This window comes from Talpa occidentalis, unplaced genomic scaffold (genome assembly GCF_014898055.3).
Source record: "Talpa occidentalis isolate TD23 unplaced genomic scaffold, MPIMG_talOcc4v2.1 talOcc4.10, whole genome shotgun sequence".
NCBI classification, from domain to species: domain Eukaryota; kingdom Metazoa; phylum Chordata; class Mammalia; order Eulipotyphla; family Talpidae; genus Talpa; species Talpa occidentalis.
Genome location: NW_023600993.1, coordinates 44,702,607 through 44,719,618, shown reverse-complemented (window position 1 = coordinate 44,719,618; position 17,012 = coordinate 44,702,607). Strand labels below are relative to the sequence as shown.

At 39.3% G+C, this 17,012-nt stretch overlaps 1 protein-coding gene across 1 annotated transcript in view; it reads left to right on the top strand.

Annotated features, from left to right (window-relative positions):
• The window catches only part of CADPS (calcium dependent secretion activator), a 445,600-nt gene extending 431,870 nt beyond the window's left edge, over positions 1–13,730 (top strand). Inside the window, 2 exon segments of the mRNA XM_054695215.1 lie at positions 9,752–9,856; positions 13,119–13,730. Of these exon segments, the coding sequence (XP_054551190.1) occupies positions 9,752–9,856; positions 13,119–13,298 (285 nt within the window). The 3' untranslated portion in view covers positions 13,299–13,730.
• Positions 13,731–17,012: the final 3,282 nt, after the last annotated feature.

Genomic DNA, 17,012 nt, shown 5'->3' with positions numbered 1-17,012 from the left:
GTGGAAAGGATAGAAGTGTGGTATTCACATTGAGTTTAGGTAGCATCCATAACTGGAAAGTCACATCAGTACCTCTCCTTTCCTACCCTAAGCCTTCCTGTCTTCAGGTTAAGTATCTGTGAGATGAGCTTTGACTTGGTTTTCTCATTCCAAGATAACTATTTCCAGCAATATCTTATAGCTGTTTGGAAAGAAAGCCTTTAAGAGACCCTTACCTCTGCAGCTGACCACCAACCATATTGAGACAAGGTGAGGGGAGGTACAGAATACAAAGGAATTTGTGGCTCATTGAGTTCCATATAGTCTGATTACTTCAGAAGCAGCAAACATGTTTTTAGTCTGACTTTGAGTATCTTGGATAGCTTACTGAGATTGCCAACAAGCTAATCAAATCATTAAAAACTACAAACACGGTCTTCCAGAGAGAGACCCCTCTATAGCTAAGCTTAATTTGCTTTCAGAAAGGATCTTTCAGAACTATGCTGTGTATTTTCCCCAGGAAACTAATAGTGATGGGCTTGATTTGGGATGAAAAGCTACAAATGCATTTAGTCAGGAATTCAAGTATGGATTCATCACTGTGATCATTCTTTTGAAATGTCAGTGGATATTTCTCCACATTTCAGGTTTAGAGAGCTAAAATTTGACTGCTTATTTTAGGGGGAAAATTAAAGTATAATTTAGGTAATTTCTAAGGAATTTAAAATAATATTACTACCAAATGCGATAAATGTTCCTATAGAAGAATCAAGTATTTTAAGCCGTAACAATTTAAATCTAGTTTTCAAAATTTTCATTCGGACATATTATTTCATTTGTACTATTTCTTACGAGAAGAGGCTAGACGCAAAAGAGTAGTTGAATATTGTCAGCCCCAGGTTGTAGGTAACAATAGTTTCTGGAACCACAGCTTCAGCAAGGTGCCTTGACTTCCCCATCAGTCTGGATTGTGTGAGACTTGCAGAGGGGATGCAATCCAGAGTCTCGGACCTGGCAGCTTTAAAGGGCCATGGCACCAAGCAGATTTCCAAAGCTTTCAAGAAAATAGTTTTATGGCATCCAAAGAATTACAGAGGTAAATAAATAAAATACAAACAACAACAGCAAACACTCTCAGCTAAAAAGCACATTTGGGACAATGTGGAATGTCATTCTGGTTATCTATCCTCTGATTTTGGCATCTGATATTTTTTGTCTGTGTACTTCTAGCTGAGCATCCTGGAGCAGATAGTGGGAAATACCCTTTCTAGGAACAGTGGCTTTGGTGAAGCAAATCCTGAATTATAGTAACACTCAACTAAAGCAAAAGATTGCATTTTTCAATTGTGTGCCCATTTTTAAAAACACTTAGACCATATGCCCTTTTAGAAAGTGTTTGTTCATCCCTTGGGGAGCTTTGACAAATCCTTAAACTTGCATAAAGTTGTTTAGTGCTTTGCCCACTTGGCATAGATGACTATAACAAGCCCAGGTTTCTTTGTCAAACCTTCTGTGAATCTTGATTAGAACACTGAATACAACCAGATCCCTGGCGATTCTTACACTTGAAAGACCCCTGTGGCTGTGGAATTGTGACTTAAGTTAACAAAGCTATAGGTACTTTGGTAGCAGTGTAAAGAAACCCTGGATGATGCTTTTCACATGCTCTTAAATTACCCAAATTGTAAAGAAGCAATATGCATTGAAAGTTTCAAATGTAAAAGATTTCATTACAGTATTTCAATACAGCAATTTAAACAGGTCGTAAGGTTCTTTCCTTTGTGTCCCAAAAAGCAAAGAACTTAGTCACATGGGTGTGGTCAAATTATTATCTTTCTCTTTGACTCCTTGCCAACAAACAGAATGTCCTTTCTTCATTAGACACTCCAGACAAGGCGCTAAGGCAGTCTCTCTGGTGTGTGACTGTTTTGAGTTGGAGAAAGGGTACTTTCCAGAGGAAAGATAAAATTTCTTCAACATTCACTGTTTCTTCAGTCCAGAAATACAGGTTTGTTATCAACATGTTACCAAATAACCTGTTTGCTCAGACATTTTTAGAAGAATGAAAGCTGCTCAGAAAGCTTTCAACAAGCCTAGCTAGCTCCTACTTAGGGAGATGTGATTTCTTGCTCATGGAGCAAGATAGTATAGTGTGACTGAGATAATAACAGCTAAGACTTAATATGTGCCTGGTACTGCTATAAACACTCCACATGTACTAACTCACTTAATCCCCACAGCTACCCTAAGTAGAATTTACCTCCATTTAACTGATGAGGAAGGTGAGGCACAGAGACACCAAAAAAAATTATCGATTCACACACAAGGAAGACCTTGTTCAAGTCCATACACTAACCACAAGACTGCAGTCCCTTTCAACTTCTAGAGGTCAGGCTCTTTCTCTTGCTAGCTATTATACCACTTCTGAGTCTCAGTTTCCTCATCTGCAAAGTGAGACTAGAAATGATCAGTTAGACTTGACACAGTACTGTATAGTGTAGCCAGGACCTGCCCAGGCATTTAGTGCTTTACCATTTCCAAGGAAATACATATCTGAAAATGAAATGACAAATAGAACCCAGATCCTTGTGAATTTCAACTGTTGTTCATGCTGAAGATATTGGACAGAGTCACAAGATTTTAATCTGAGAAAGTGTGTGAAGATGTATACTTGTGCATTCCATGTTTATTAGTTCTTAGACCAAAAACCGTGATTTCTAGAAGAACTAATTTTTATGATACTAACTAACTTTAGTTACAGGCTTGAGGCAACATGTCTTGTTGGGAATGTGTATGTATGTGTGTGTTTTTGTTAAAAGTGATAACTTGTGCATATTCTACTTCAATGCATTTTTTTCTTTAAAGAAAATAGCAACACAGGAAGAACTGAGTTTTGTACTAGACTATTTTCACTGGATTTGTGATTCTGCCTAAAATTGTTTCTCTTGTAGTGCTGCCTGATGACACCTTCTTTAGTTTCACATGAAACCAAATTTCTCCAAGGTGCTACTATTTTACTCTCCTATTCCCTGAAAATTTTAAAGTTTATGACGCATAGTTTTTGCTTTTGTTTTTATGATACATAGCTTTTTAAAACTGAGATTTTGATCAATATTATAACTTCATATCTCCAAAATTCTTTTAGGAAAATTCAACCCATTGTAATAAAGATAAATTTATATTTTCTGACTGAAAATCCAGACTACCCAGAATAAAAACTTTCTTCCAGTGACAATTTCTGAGTTACCAACCTAAAAGAAAATGAGAAGAGGTCAGGTAGGACTAAGGGGAAAAGAAAAAATAGGTTGGTTTTAGTTAAGAAATGGTATCCCTCATCCCTCATCTGTTTCTTTCTAATTGTTTCCATTCAGAATTAGCTACAGATCCTGAATTACCCCTTTTAGACCATTGAGTGGTTTTCCGTGAGAATGGATCTCACTCCCCACACTCTGCTTAGCAACATTTTAAGCTCATAAAAATGAGAATATTTTCAATACCAAGCCAGGCAGAGGCTCTGAGGGAGACAAGTTCAACAGCATTATCCTACCACACATTTGTCCTTGAAGTTCAGAGCTGAATGATTTCTGAGAAGACACCTAGAACTGGAGCTGTTTCTGTATCAAAAAGCTGTTACTTTTTAAAAATGTATTGTATTGAATTGAATGCGACAGCTCATGCAGGAATACTGGTAAATAACCAACTTGAAACCTGTCCTACTACTCCCTAGTTATGTGACCACAAGCTATTTTATTTAACTTAACTCTGCCTTTTTTTCTCATCTACGCAACAGAACTGTTAATAGTGTCAGCTTCTTAAGAGTTCAACCGAATGATTCTATAGTGCTTGTAGGATGTTGTGCGCAGTGCTTGCACATTGTGGGGCTCAAAGCTCAATGAATAGGTGACTACTTTCATTAATGTGCATGTGTGTTAGGAATCCTGTATGAAATAGTACTTTGTTTAAAACAGTATATGCTAAAGTCTCATAGAATGGCCTCCTCTGATGGGGATTAGTGAGTATGAGAACACAATAACTAGTTCTCTCTCCTTTCAGCCTCCATTCCTTGTTTCATTGTCATTCATGTACGATAGGTGGCTTGCCTTGAAAACAAATGAATCATTAAAAGGAAGGCCTCTTTAGAACATCAAATTAACATCAAGATGGAGTTGGAGGCCAGGAATTTAGACTCATGTGGGTGGGTGTGATGGCAGAAGATGCAAAGGCAGCAGCCATCACCATATTAACTTCTATCTTGCTGATTAGGAATTATCCAAATTTGATGTGAACCCTATACTGTACAGTGAGGTGTGAATTATTTACCTTACCTCCCAATCCTGAAGTCCTTCCAGGGGAAAAAGTTGCCAAGAGAATAGTGAACCCAGGAATAGGGACTAAGGAGAGGTGAATGAGTCACCTCTGAGTTGGAAATTTTAAGGGGTAGTCAAAAAATATAATCAAAATAATATTTTGATATATTTAAAAATCAAAATTATTGCAAAAATCCATAATGAACAAAATATCAAATTATTGAAGATAGTATTCAACCCCACACTTGCAAGCCCACACCTTACATCCCTCCCCATAACCCCGGCTGTCATGAACCTCAATATAATAGAGACATGTTTTTTTATACTCTTCATGATGTCAGTGTGTTTGAAAGGCAGAATGTGTAACTTGAGTAGATATGTATATTAATTACCTAAGCTTTTACTAGAAATGGATTAAGAAAATTACTTTGTGTTGTATATTCAAAGTATATCTTAGGTTTCTGAGCGTAATAACAGTGGCTGATTTTACTGAGTGTTTACTATGTGACAATCACTCTGCTCAGCCCTTTACATAATTCTCTTTTCACATTCACCTATCCTATAAAGTAGGTACTGGAATTAGCCACAAGAGGTGAATGAAGGCCAGAGAGTTAAATAGCTTGCCCGAGGTTACCCACAATTAAATGTAGTTAACCCAAGCTGAAGCTGTAACTTATCCAAATTGTATTTGAGAAATCACTCATTATTTGTCTTAAATCCCTTTAACTCAGTATTTCAATTAGGTTAATATAGTACAAAATGAACTTTATGCACCCAGGATAATAATATAGGCTTGGGTGTGTTGATCTGCCACAAAATTACTTTACAGTGACTCTCATTGCCAAGAGTTAATTACATGTCCTGCAAGATTTGGGCATACAGTTCCAGAGATAGACTAGCAGAAATCCTTTCCTCCACCACCACATGGTTCTCTCTGGCCATTTGCTTTGCTTTTTGTTCTCTCTTTTTGGTTTCATTGTATCCCTTAGGTGGAGAAAGAGAAAGGAGGAGAGAGATGATGGTAATGGGGATGGTGATGATAATTGTGATGATGATGGTGGTGGTGGCGGCAGGGGCAGTAGCTAACTAGCATTTATGAGGCTCCTGTTACATGCCCAGCACTGTGATGACAGCTTTACTAGCAGTTTTTCTTTTTTTTTTTTTTTTTTTTTTATTTTTTTTTTTTTTTTTTTTTTTAATTTTCTAGAGGCATGTCTTATTTATTTATTTATTTATTATCTGTTTGTTTGTTTGGTTTATACATGCACTGGGTACAGTCAGAAGCGCGGGAGGGCGAGAGAATTCACCAGAGCCAGAGCGGGGAGCAGAGCAGGCAGAAGAACCGAAGTACACTGCTGAGGGGAGCAGCGGGCGGCAGGAGAGGTCTGCGCGCCATGTGGGACCCTCCTCCGGTGGCCGGGGAGCAGCCGGGGATCGAACCAGCGCCGCAGAGGCCGCGGGCAGCTTCGCAACCCAGCGCTCAACCGCTGCGCCACTGGGGAGGCCCTACTAGCAGTTTTTCATATAGTCATCAAAAAATCTATGAAAGGCTCATTAAACCCCATTTTCTGATCAGGAAATTGTCTCTGAGACTATAAGGAAATTGACCAAGATCGCAGACCCAGGTAAGACAGGTAAGACCTGTGCTCATAATGATGACACTATAGAGCAGCTCTCCTGGCCCTCTGTGACTATGCAGGTACCTCTCTTTTTCTTTCTCCTTTTCCTAATAAACCTGTGCTTTTAAGATGTAAAAAAAAAAGAAAATGAAAACTGTAGAATGGAATAAAGAAGAATTACATGGCAAAGTTTTAGATCAGTCTTCCAGCTCCTCTTAGATAGAGTTTTCAGATCTGGTTGCAGTTACTGGAGAAATTCCCAGGTTTTCAAGGACCCAATTATCCTCCGGCCATAGCTGTGACAGATATCTTTTGGGTTCCAACTCCAAACCCTCACAGAATTATCCCTAGAGAGCATATTTTAAAGGTGCCCAGGGTACTGGGGGTTTTATTACTCTAGAGGTTTTTGTAGATTAAATTAGCCTTATTTAGGAAGTTTCCAATTAATATACCTGAATTCAGAGGAGTCGTGATTATATTTAATTACTTAGTACATGCCATCAGCTTGCCATTTTTATTTCTAAGGGTTTAGAGTACATTTTGCCAAAATTTTAGTGCCCAGGTGTTAGGATATCTCTGGAAAAGGCATGTCTGTTTCAAAGAGAAAACAAAATGGGGAGAACTTAAAATGTTTTATTAATTTCCTCTTTTGAAGAATCATAATAAATCTGCTGTATTAGCATCCATCTCAAATAAAGTAAAACCTGATTAGTAAGCCCTGTGAACTGCATGAGGAAAAGCAGGAGCAACCCCAGTGCCCAGTAATGTCCTGATAAGTATTTAACCCTTGCCCTTTGAAAGGAAAAATGCCATGGCTTGTGGCAAATGCCAATTTCCAGACTGTAAAACCTACCCCCATAGATTGTTTCTATCAATGTGCCATCCCAGAATGTGGAATTGGAGAGAGAGGCTCACCATCAGCTCCCACGACCAGTACACCACAATCCCCTTTTAGGGAGGAGTAATTAGATGAACAACGATTCCAATCCTGTACCTAATCCTGGAGACCTTGGAGAGTGGGCAGGTGGCTTCACCTCCCTAGGCCTTTGTTTCCTTTTCCTCCGCAAAGGATAATATGAAAGCTCCCTTTCACCTCTAACATTTTAAAGTTCTAGAAGGCAGTGACTCCTACTTTCTCTGACATCCAAATGCCTTTAAGCGCCTTTCTGGAAAATCAAGTTAGTGCTGTGCAGCATCCAAAAGTGCCTCCAATTTCATCTACTGAGCATAAGGTTTGGAAAGGAGTGACTTACTCCCTTTTGCCTCTTTAAATGTGTAGCCAATGGGGCATCATACATTTTTTACACTTCTTTTGCTAGATGTGAGATCCAGGAGGAAAAGCATGGATGTTCCAGGGCTTTCTTGTTCTCCTGGGGTGGGAATCTGTGAGTGTGATACACTGATCCTTTGCTACATGCATTTCCTACTTCCCTACCCTTTCAGCTGCAGAAGTGAGTATTGATAGTATTCTACCTTTTTCTTTTTATTTCTCACTGCCCAAAAGCCATTTACAAGAATGGAAACTACTTATATAAAATAAGGAGTTGGGGGTGGGGTAGGGGTTGCATTATGCTTTTTTTCCTGAAAGGTGGCACGTCTCTCAGCAAAGAGAAAAAGGCATGTTGTACAAGGCTTGCTGGCAGTGATATAAGCCAGCGCCGGTTTGTCTGTTGTCACAGCCAAAGCAAAATGCCACCTCTGCCTGGAAGCCAGAGTGCCACATTCCTCTTTTATGTCCCTGAAATGCACCCATTATGAGGTCCTGGGTTTGTAGATTTGGCCACCCAGGAGGTCACCCACGTTCTTTGAAGGTCATTCTCCAGTTGCAGGAGGGTGGGGGTGAAGAGGAGCACATTGTTCATGTCTTTCAAAGTGATTATTCAAGCCCCTAGATTGCATGTCAGATCCAGCTAGACCGTGTAGAATCTGAGACCTGGAGTGAGCACAAGGGAACCCCCAGTTGCTGAGAAGAAGGTAGAGCTGCAGAAATAGCAGTAACTCAGTGCTATTCTTGACCCCAGACCTCTTCTTAACAAACCCAGATGCATTGACAGCAAAAGCGCCACAATCCCAAGGCAGGAGGTGTCGAAACACCCCCCCAACAGCACTACCCCCACCCCAAAAAAAAGTTTCAGTAAAACGGTTCTCACTCCTAGAGGGAAAAACCTGTCAGTGCCTGAAACAGCTTGACCAGGGCAAATCCTCTCCCTCCATGCAGTGAACTGCAAATCACAAGAAATAATTCCCCACCCCCCAACCCCCACCCCGCCTGCTCCCTGGGGAGGGACAGAAGGTTCCTAAAACTGACAGTTTCGCCTCCATGATCTTTAAAAGAGCAGAAGTTGGCTGTGAGGCTGCAATGCTGCCTCCATTGGGGTAGTGTGGTCCCTGCTTACGGCTGGGCTCCAAAGAGAGCCACAGTTGGCTCTGATGAAGAAGGAGCCTAGAAATGAAAGATTGCAAAGAGGGCTTCTGCACGCCATGGCTGAGACTGTGTCGTTTCTTGCAAGGTGAAACTTGGCAGTCCTACCTTGCAAGTAAAAACCCAAATTAATTTTTTTAAAAGAAATTAAGTCAGAAACAAGGCTTTGGAAAAACTGTGAGTGTTAGGCATAAACTGATTTTGGATGATCTTTAGGTGAGAAAGGGTGGAGTTACCATCAGAAACATGTTTTTATTTATGCTTTTCAAATCCCCACTGGTGTGCAATGTGTGTGCGCGTGTGTGCGCATGTGTATGTATGTGTGTGTGTGTTGGTTAGCATGAGAGTATGCATCGTCTCAATTCTCTAACCACTCTTTTTTTTTTTAACATCTTTTCTGTGCACAGTTCATATAGATGCCCCATAAATAAATATATAGGTCCATCCACACCTTTTCATTTTATTTGTAAATTGTTTGGTATAAGCGGCAATGCGTAATGAAACCTGGTGAAGTTTAAAAGATTAGATTTTTTTTCATACTGACACTTCATAACACTGTTCATATGTCTCCGAGTGAGATTTATGAATATATGAGCAGTACTGCAAAATTATACCGCACCAGAGACTTCCTGCACCACAGGGGTGGCAGTCTAAAGTGACACAGCTTCAAGCATTTTTCACAGACAAGAAGCAAAATTTAACCCCCTTAAGGGGAAGTATGATTTCAACAGCTTGAAATGAGCTCATTTGTAGATGGTTTTTTTTTTTTCCTCTCATCTTCCATAATTTTTTGGTGTTAAGATTAAAACAGATTGCACAGCCAATGTAAGGGCACGTAAGATGCCCGGGGTATAATTTGGCCCTTAAAGAGAAACCCTCGCTCATTGTCTCTGTCTGATTGCCCCAATAGAGTAAATGAAAGTAAACTTCACCTTGAATTCCTAAGGTTCTCAGTCCAATTCTCAGAATTGTCCTAAGAAGCCAGGGTCTGAATCTTTCAAAAAGGTAAGTAGCAAGTGACACTATCCGTTGGTTCCATGGAGAAGCCTCTATCTTCCTGGACACCCCCAAACAATGGCAAGAGGAAATAAACAGTGGCTTGAATCTCAGCTGAATAAAATTAACCAACCAAAAGGAGAATCAGAAGAGCAAAAGGTGGTCTTTATGAATTAATTGCAGATGAGACGTCTATAGTAGACAAGTTCTATTTTAGATTCAGTGTCCAAACCAAGCTCTTTCAGGCTGATCGTGTTCCCTGTGATACTGTGGCAGCTGACGTTCATGATCTCCATGCGCTCAAATTCTCTTTAACCATTTTGTTTCCTCCTGGAACAGAGTGGGGTGCTCCTCTGGGGCCCGCTCCTTCTCTTCTCTGTACGTGCTCCATGATGTGTTGGCTGGAGAACTTTTGTCTCTCTTTTCAGCAATGGTACAACAGCTCCATGAACGTGATCTGCACCTGGTTGACGGACCGGATGGACTTACAACTTCACATTTACCAGTTGAAAACACTAATTAGGATGGTAAAGGTAAAGGAAAAACTAATTATTACTCTTCGCAAATAACTAACTGAAATGCATTTTATTGACAAGCTGCAGAGCTCCCTTAACACAGAGAGTATTAGTTTACACATAAAATGATGATTTCTAAAACAGTATCTCCTGCAGGAAAAAGCCATGAAATCACTGTGGGATGTACGATTAAATAATTACTCAGCTAGCAAAGGAAAATTTCGTAAAAAGGAATGTGGTATTTTACACAGATCAGGAAAATATGCTGTATATTTGCTGTGCAAAACTACCACAGAGGCTGTTGTGCCCTTTGCATTAGACTTTTCAAAAGCTGGCTTTTGGTACCACTATGCTAATCACATCAATTACCAATTTCATTTCTAGTTTAATTAAATAAAATTTTGCCACAATTAATTTAATAGAAATATTTACTTCCAGCTATTTCTAAATATGTCCTATGATCATTATCAGGATGCAAATCAATATTGTTCTCATAGTTAATTGAAGTAGTTTCTCTTACAATGCGTGTATACAATCAAATGTAAAGGATCACAAAGGTGAGATAACATACCCTGAAAGTAGCTTTTTTCCCTGTTCTTGTCTGTGCGCCTTGGACTAATGATAATTATTTCAGCGTGAAATCTCAGTGGTTTACATGAAATAATAAGATCACAGAAGGGGGTAAATACGTTTTTGATCATTTCAGTTTCCATTTGATGCTTCACCATAGAGGGTTTTAAAACATTCGTATGCAAAAATCTCATTCAATGCACAAGGTCTTTTTAAAAATATTTTAACAATAAATGGTAGCTGATTTTCTATTTCTTAACAATTTGCCAAAAGCCCACCTCCCCACCCCCGATATTCCACTCCACTTCTTAGTCTTTTTCGGATTAGCACCATTTCATTGAAGGTGCTCCTCTACCCCAGTGCTAACTTAAAACCAATTACTGTTCCGTTGAGTGTAATTAAGAAGAATTATTATCATCTGCATTTGATCTCACAAAGAGTCCGCCCAGGGAAGGTTACAGGCAGCAATGTATTATAGCACTTAAAAAACAAATGCATGCACTCGTACTGCAGACCCAGTCTAATTTTCTTATAGACATATATATATATTTTTACTTCTGTTCCTGAAGGAGCTTTCACTAGCCGTTGCCTCTGACTACTTGAATTCCATTTTTCTACATGTAAATACTCTTTCGGGGAATTTTTCTCTTTGACCCTTCCTGGGTAGACAAGAAAAAAAGATGTTACTTTTAATATTTCTAAAGTCTTCCCATTACTGATATTTCCAGATCAATTATAGGAAGGTTGCAATTAGCGGTGTTTTTATTAAGAAAAAATATAAGTCAGAAAGGAGATTTATTCTTAGCCTCTGACAAAAAACAGACGTGAACCATGGAGAAGGGACACAGAAACTGCCAAAGGAACTCCTTCACTCCTTCACTTTTGCCCAAAGTAGCCCAATTAACTAGTGCTGTAACACAGAGGTATGAAGCAGAATTCACCACCTCTTTACCAAGTGCATTACCCAGCAATCTCCTCCTCAAGGCAAACTTCCAAAGACAATTGGTTCTCTTTCCTGCTTTTACCCTCACCCCGTTTATTGCATTTACTCATTATTCAGCAAGTATTTATTCATTCATCTAACATTGCATAATTATTAATTGAGCCCCTACTTCTAATATTACAAAATGGAGGCTTGAAAAATGATAGATACAGTCCCTGCTCTTAGGCATTGAGAGTCTAGTTGGAGGACACTGCTCAGGAATTTGAAGAAAGAGGAAAATTCTGCAGCACTTCCTAACTTTCTTTTCCCTATATATACTATCAACAACAATGGTATTCTAAGTGGTAACAACAACTGATTGAAAAGTACAAAAAAGAGATTAATCATCTCCGCCATGCCTAGCGCTTTCTCAGCTTCCTGCCCTTCCCCTCCAGGTGAGGACACAGTTTAGGGAGCTACCTAGCTACTCAGAAGAGCCTCCTAGGAGAGCCTTGCAGCTTGATCCACAATTAGGATGATCGTTTAATTTAGTATTGAAACCAGATTGCTTTTAAGAGGGAAAGAAGGTGCCGTGAATCTTCATGCGGGGACGGCGGGCATAAATGGCAAAGGGGACGTGTGGCCATCTCAGCCCGAATCTTATTGAACTTCAGTGAGATGAACGGCATCCACTATTTAACTCTGCCATCATTGCAACTTATGACCTTCAAGAGGGGATGACATTGTAATTGTTGGCATTCCAACTGCATTAGGTGGACTAGAAAAAAAACAAAATCCTGATGGAAGTGAAGTATGTTAACAGTCTTTCTCTTGTCCCTTAGCAAGTTTCCCATATCAATAGGAGAAACAGCAGAATCAGTAGCTGAAATGATATGCAGTGTGATAAGAAGAGTTGTAGTTAGAGACCTTTTAAAAAAAAAAATTTCACGAAGTACACAACAGCCAGACGCTGCTGGTCATGTTCAATTAACGCTAAGGGATTTCTAGAAAAACAGTGCCTGGGATACCTAAGGAAATCCGAGAGAAATCGCCTGAAGGAACAAAGAAAGAACTTGTGGTACAGTAATACCAAACCATTGTTCTTGAAAGAGAGCCAAATTTCTTCCCTGAGACCATGAAGTTGTGAACGGAATTGATACACTTGTTTCCCAAGGAGATGAGAAATGAGTCACATGCCTGCAACATATTGATGAGGCATTAGCGCTCCATCTTCCCCATAATTGTGGCTGCCCGTAATAGGTTTCATATACCAACATACATATGTCTGTCTTGTGAATGAGACAGAGTGATATGCAGTAACAAGCCTTAAAAATATTAAAGACCAGACTGCAACAGAAATTGCAAAATACCATCATCCTTTGATCCATTTCTATGTTATAGCCAGCCCCTGACACTGTCTATCATATTATATTATACTAACCTAGGAGAGAAAAACAGACCCCCCTCAAAAAAAGAAAAAAAAAAAAACCAAAACAATTATGGAACATTTCCCTTTATGGAACTGAATAAACACAAGCTTATGTTCTTTGCTTTGTCTCATCTAATACAGTTTATCCTGTCACAATTTCTCATTTTCTGTCATTCAATGAATAATCTCAGTTTTCAGTGCAAGTGCGCTCCGAGCATGGTGGCTTTGCATCTGACAATGCATAAAGTGTGACACTTAGCTGAAGGTCATTGTTCTCACACCCACACAGGCACTGTGTCCTTTCCTTCCTCTTGATGGAGATGAGGTCTCCCTTATCACTGCGTCTTTTCCCTCCTTAGAAAACCTATAGAGATTTCCGATTGCAAGGGGTTCTGGACTCGACCTTAAACAGCAAGACCTATGAAACCATCCGGAACCGCCTCACTGTAGAGGAAGCCACCGCGTCAGTGAGCGAGGGTGGGGGCCTGCAGGGGATCAGCATGAAAGACAGTGATGAAGAGGATGAAGAAGACGATTAGAAGGTGCAGGCCCTGAGCCCACCAGGATGGAGTCCTGTAATCACTGCATGTCCTTAGTCTGTTAGTTACCCCCCCATTAGGGGATTTTCTGTCAACTCCCATGCCCATGAGGTATTTACCAATACAATTGCCATGTTAGCTCTGTGGTACCAAGATTATTAGCAAATGACCTTCGAATCCACGATTTCCTGATGCCATGTCTCTGTTTACAAGCAATATGGAGCACCATTCTTTAAATACTGTTCATGGAGAATACATAGTCCAGCTGCTAGGTGTGTCCCTGTTATCAGCAAAGTTAAATGATGCTTCATTACTGTACCGTGTACACATTGATGGTAAATGGATGTGCGGACAAGTACACCAAGTACTTTCACATCTTTGTTTCACGTATGTGGATGCCAGTTAATAATATAAATGACTACAATAAATTAAGATGCGTAGATCTGCTTTGTTTTCTGAAAAACAAAAGGCAAGGCTCCAACAACCAACTTTTGGTTCTCTGTGTTCCCCTATAACTAAAAACCGAGCCCCTGGTGTCCTTGTAAACCCATTCTTTCTATTATCCCATATAGTTAGGAAAAAAAAAAAAAAGATGGCCACATACCAATGGATTGATGCTCTGAATTGCCATGGCAAGGGCAATCCTACACTGACTGAACATCAAGCACAGTTCCGAGCAACTGTCTACTGTCAAGTTTCTCCTATTCAATGTTACATTTTGCTTTTATGTTTCAATAACCATGTATGTAAAAAAAACCTGAATATTTAAATTACAATCCTAGATTATAAATGTGTTTATAATAAGATATGGATATTTCCTTCTGTAGGTTGTAACCATAATTTAAATTATTTTGTTCCACACTGTTTTTTATATCTGTCATGTACATTGCATTTTGATCTGTAACTGCATGACCCTGGGGTCCTCTGCAGGGCTATTTCTTTCTGTGTAAAGTAGTGGATCCATCTTGCTTTTGCCTTATATAAAGCCTACAGTTATGAAAGTGTGGAAAACTGTGGCTTCTCAATAAATAACTATTCAAATGTCCTAAGAATACACATTTGAGTCTTTTTTTTTTTTTCCTTCTGTCTTCTTTGAAAGTCTGAAGTGAGCTCCACGAAGGAGGGAGAGGTGGGAAAGATAAGGAAGAGGTAATTTCCTTAGAGTGTTCTTGAAACTGTTGGAGTGGGTAATTTTCGAATGCTTGTCTCCAGGAGACACAGTCTAAAATCTGCTAATTCAGACTCCACTAATTCAGAATCTGTGGGCATTTGGATATGTTGGGCAGATTATGCTTGCATTATAGGATAAATAAGGGTTTGCTAAGCAAGAGAGTAGTGTAAACGAGAGAAATGTTTCTCCTGTACGAAGAGAAGGCCAACAAACTGTTTTTAAGCACCACTTTAACAGCAGTGTTTGCATTCAAACAAAGCGTGTGCCAATTATATATGATTCTTATATATTTGTTAAAGCATTTTACAAGATTCTCTATGATGTGGAGCACTCTTCCCACTCTCCAGTCCTTCTCAGCAATATAGTCACCTTGGTTTGAAAGAAATCAAACGTTCTGTAGCCTCGTCTGTTTTACCAGTATCTGTCACTGCATCGAGTTGACCTTTCCCAATGGCTGACTCAGTTTTAGGGAAATGTCTCGTTTTCTAATTGGATCAGGTAGAATGTACACCAGTTGTTCCCTACAAAGTAACCCCATTTAAATAGCACCTCCCACTCTGTTTAATCCTTGAGGCGCAAATTAACAATTCTTCCTCCCCTTAGTAGGATTACAGGAATGGCTTCCATTATTCAGCAACTCTTCTACTCCAGGCATCTGCGTGTATAGCCTAATTTAAATATTACCACAACCATACGAGAGAGAATTGTTATTACCCTCAATATAGACTGGGACATTGAGTTCAGAAAAGTTAAGGTGACTTACCCAGCGATTATACAACTCCATGTAGAAACATTAATCCAGAGATCCTAGCATAGAGCTAGCAATCTACATTTGGTGGACATAGCATTCAGGCATGAAGAAATCTTTGATCCCTCAGTAGCACACAGTTAAGTCAGTATGGCCAATCCAGGATTTTTTTTTTAATACACTTGTATTTTGTATTTATGTATTCTTGAATTACAAGACTAAAGCATCTTTTTCACAACAATTAGAAAACATGCAAAGTAAAGAGAGAACATCTACCCCATGTATAGGAGTTAGGAAAAGGAAGAAAATGTTCAACAACCCTGAAGAGAGCTAAGTGAGTGAATAGATAAGTTACCAAATGGCATGAAGAGAAAAGATGGTGTTTCCAAAACCAAGGTCCCAAAAAAAACAAAAAAAAAGACTCCTTCAAAGGAAGACTTCACTGCAGCCTAGCACTAAGAGTCTTGATGAATAGTGTTCCCCAGAATAGCAACCCTGTAAGAAGGCCTATGGAGAAGGAATGAGATAAGAAGAGATGAAAAGAGAAAGAAGTGACCAAATTCTGAGTCTCAGGGTATCCTTATGACAGACATAAACTGATATCTTAAGCTTTCTTTTGTATTTCTTTGCGATGTCATCTGAAGTTTTCTATTCTCTTTCGTAAAAAAAAAAAAAAAATTAAAATACAGCATCCATAAGAAGAGTGCACAAATCCTCTCATAGTGACCAAAATTTAAACACATTCATAGAACAACAAAGTCAAGAAATATAATTGAATAAACACCCCAGACCTGCTCAGGCCCATACCCTTCCCAGTCTCTATCACCTCCTTACTTGCCAAAATGAACCACTATCCTGACTTCTAACAGCATCAACTGAACTTTCCCCTTTTTGAACTTTATATAATTAGGATCATAGTATGTATTCTTTTATGTCTGACTTCTTTTTTACTCTATAGTGTTGGTCTAGCTGTGGTGCATTTCTTTTTCATTGCTCTATAGTATTCCGATGTGTGGCTATATCACAGTTTATCCATATTAAAATGTTGTTTTTTGTTTAGGGTTATTGTGAATAATGCTGCCATGAGTTTCCTTGCTGGATCATAATGTACAAGTGTATTCATCTTTAGTAGATATTACCAGGGTGAACAAGTTATACTCTCATGAGTAGTGCCTCCAAGTCCCTGACAACAATAGGTATTGTTACTCTTAATTTTCATCATTCTGTTAAGTGGTGTAGGGTTTCATAAATGTAGTTCACTGATTATAAAAATAGGATCTGTTGCCTTTTAACATGTATTGTGCAATTTGGGAAGCCTCTCTAGTGAAATACATGCTTAAGTCTTTACCCCCTTTTTTAAAAGACGAAAACATACAGCCATTTGAAGACTGGTAGGGGAAAATCATAGGAAAAAGTATCAGATGGATTATGAGACAAAGATGTCAAGGGAAAAGTTAACCTGATGGAAAAGATTCACTGTATTAACAATCAGTCCACAAATAGTTGAGTGCAGGCTGGTGGGGCACTGCTAGAAACATCCAGGTTCTTTCTTCTCCATTAGGGCTCATCAGCTAGCAGGGCCTCTCTAAAAATCAAGTGTGATCTTGTCCCTTCTCCAATAAAGTGTCTAATGTCTCCCCTTGCTCATAGCATGAAGTTCAGTCTGCTAATGTGAGGTGCAAGGCCATTTACAATCTGATCCTCACCTGTCCCTTCATCCTCTGTTAACTGTTCTCCTCTGCCTTCCAACTTTCAGTTTCCCTTTCTGTCTTTCACTTCCTGCTGTGCACCATGG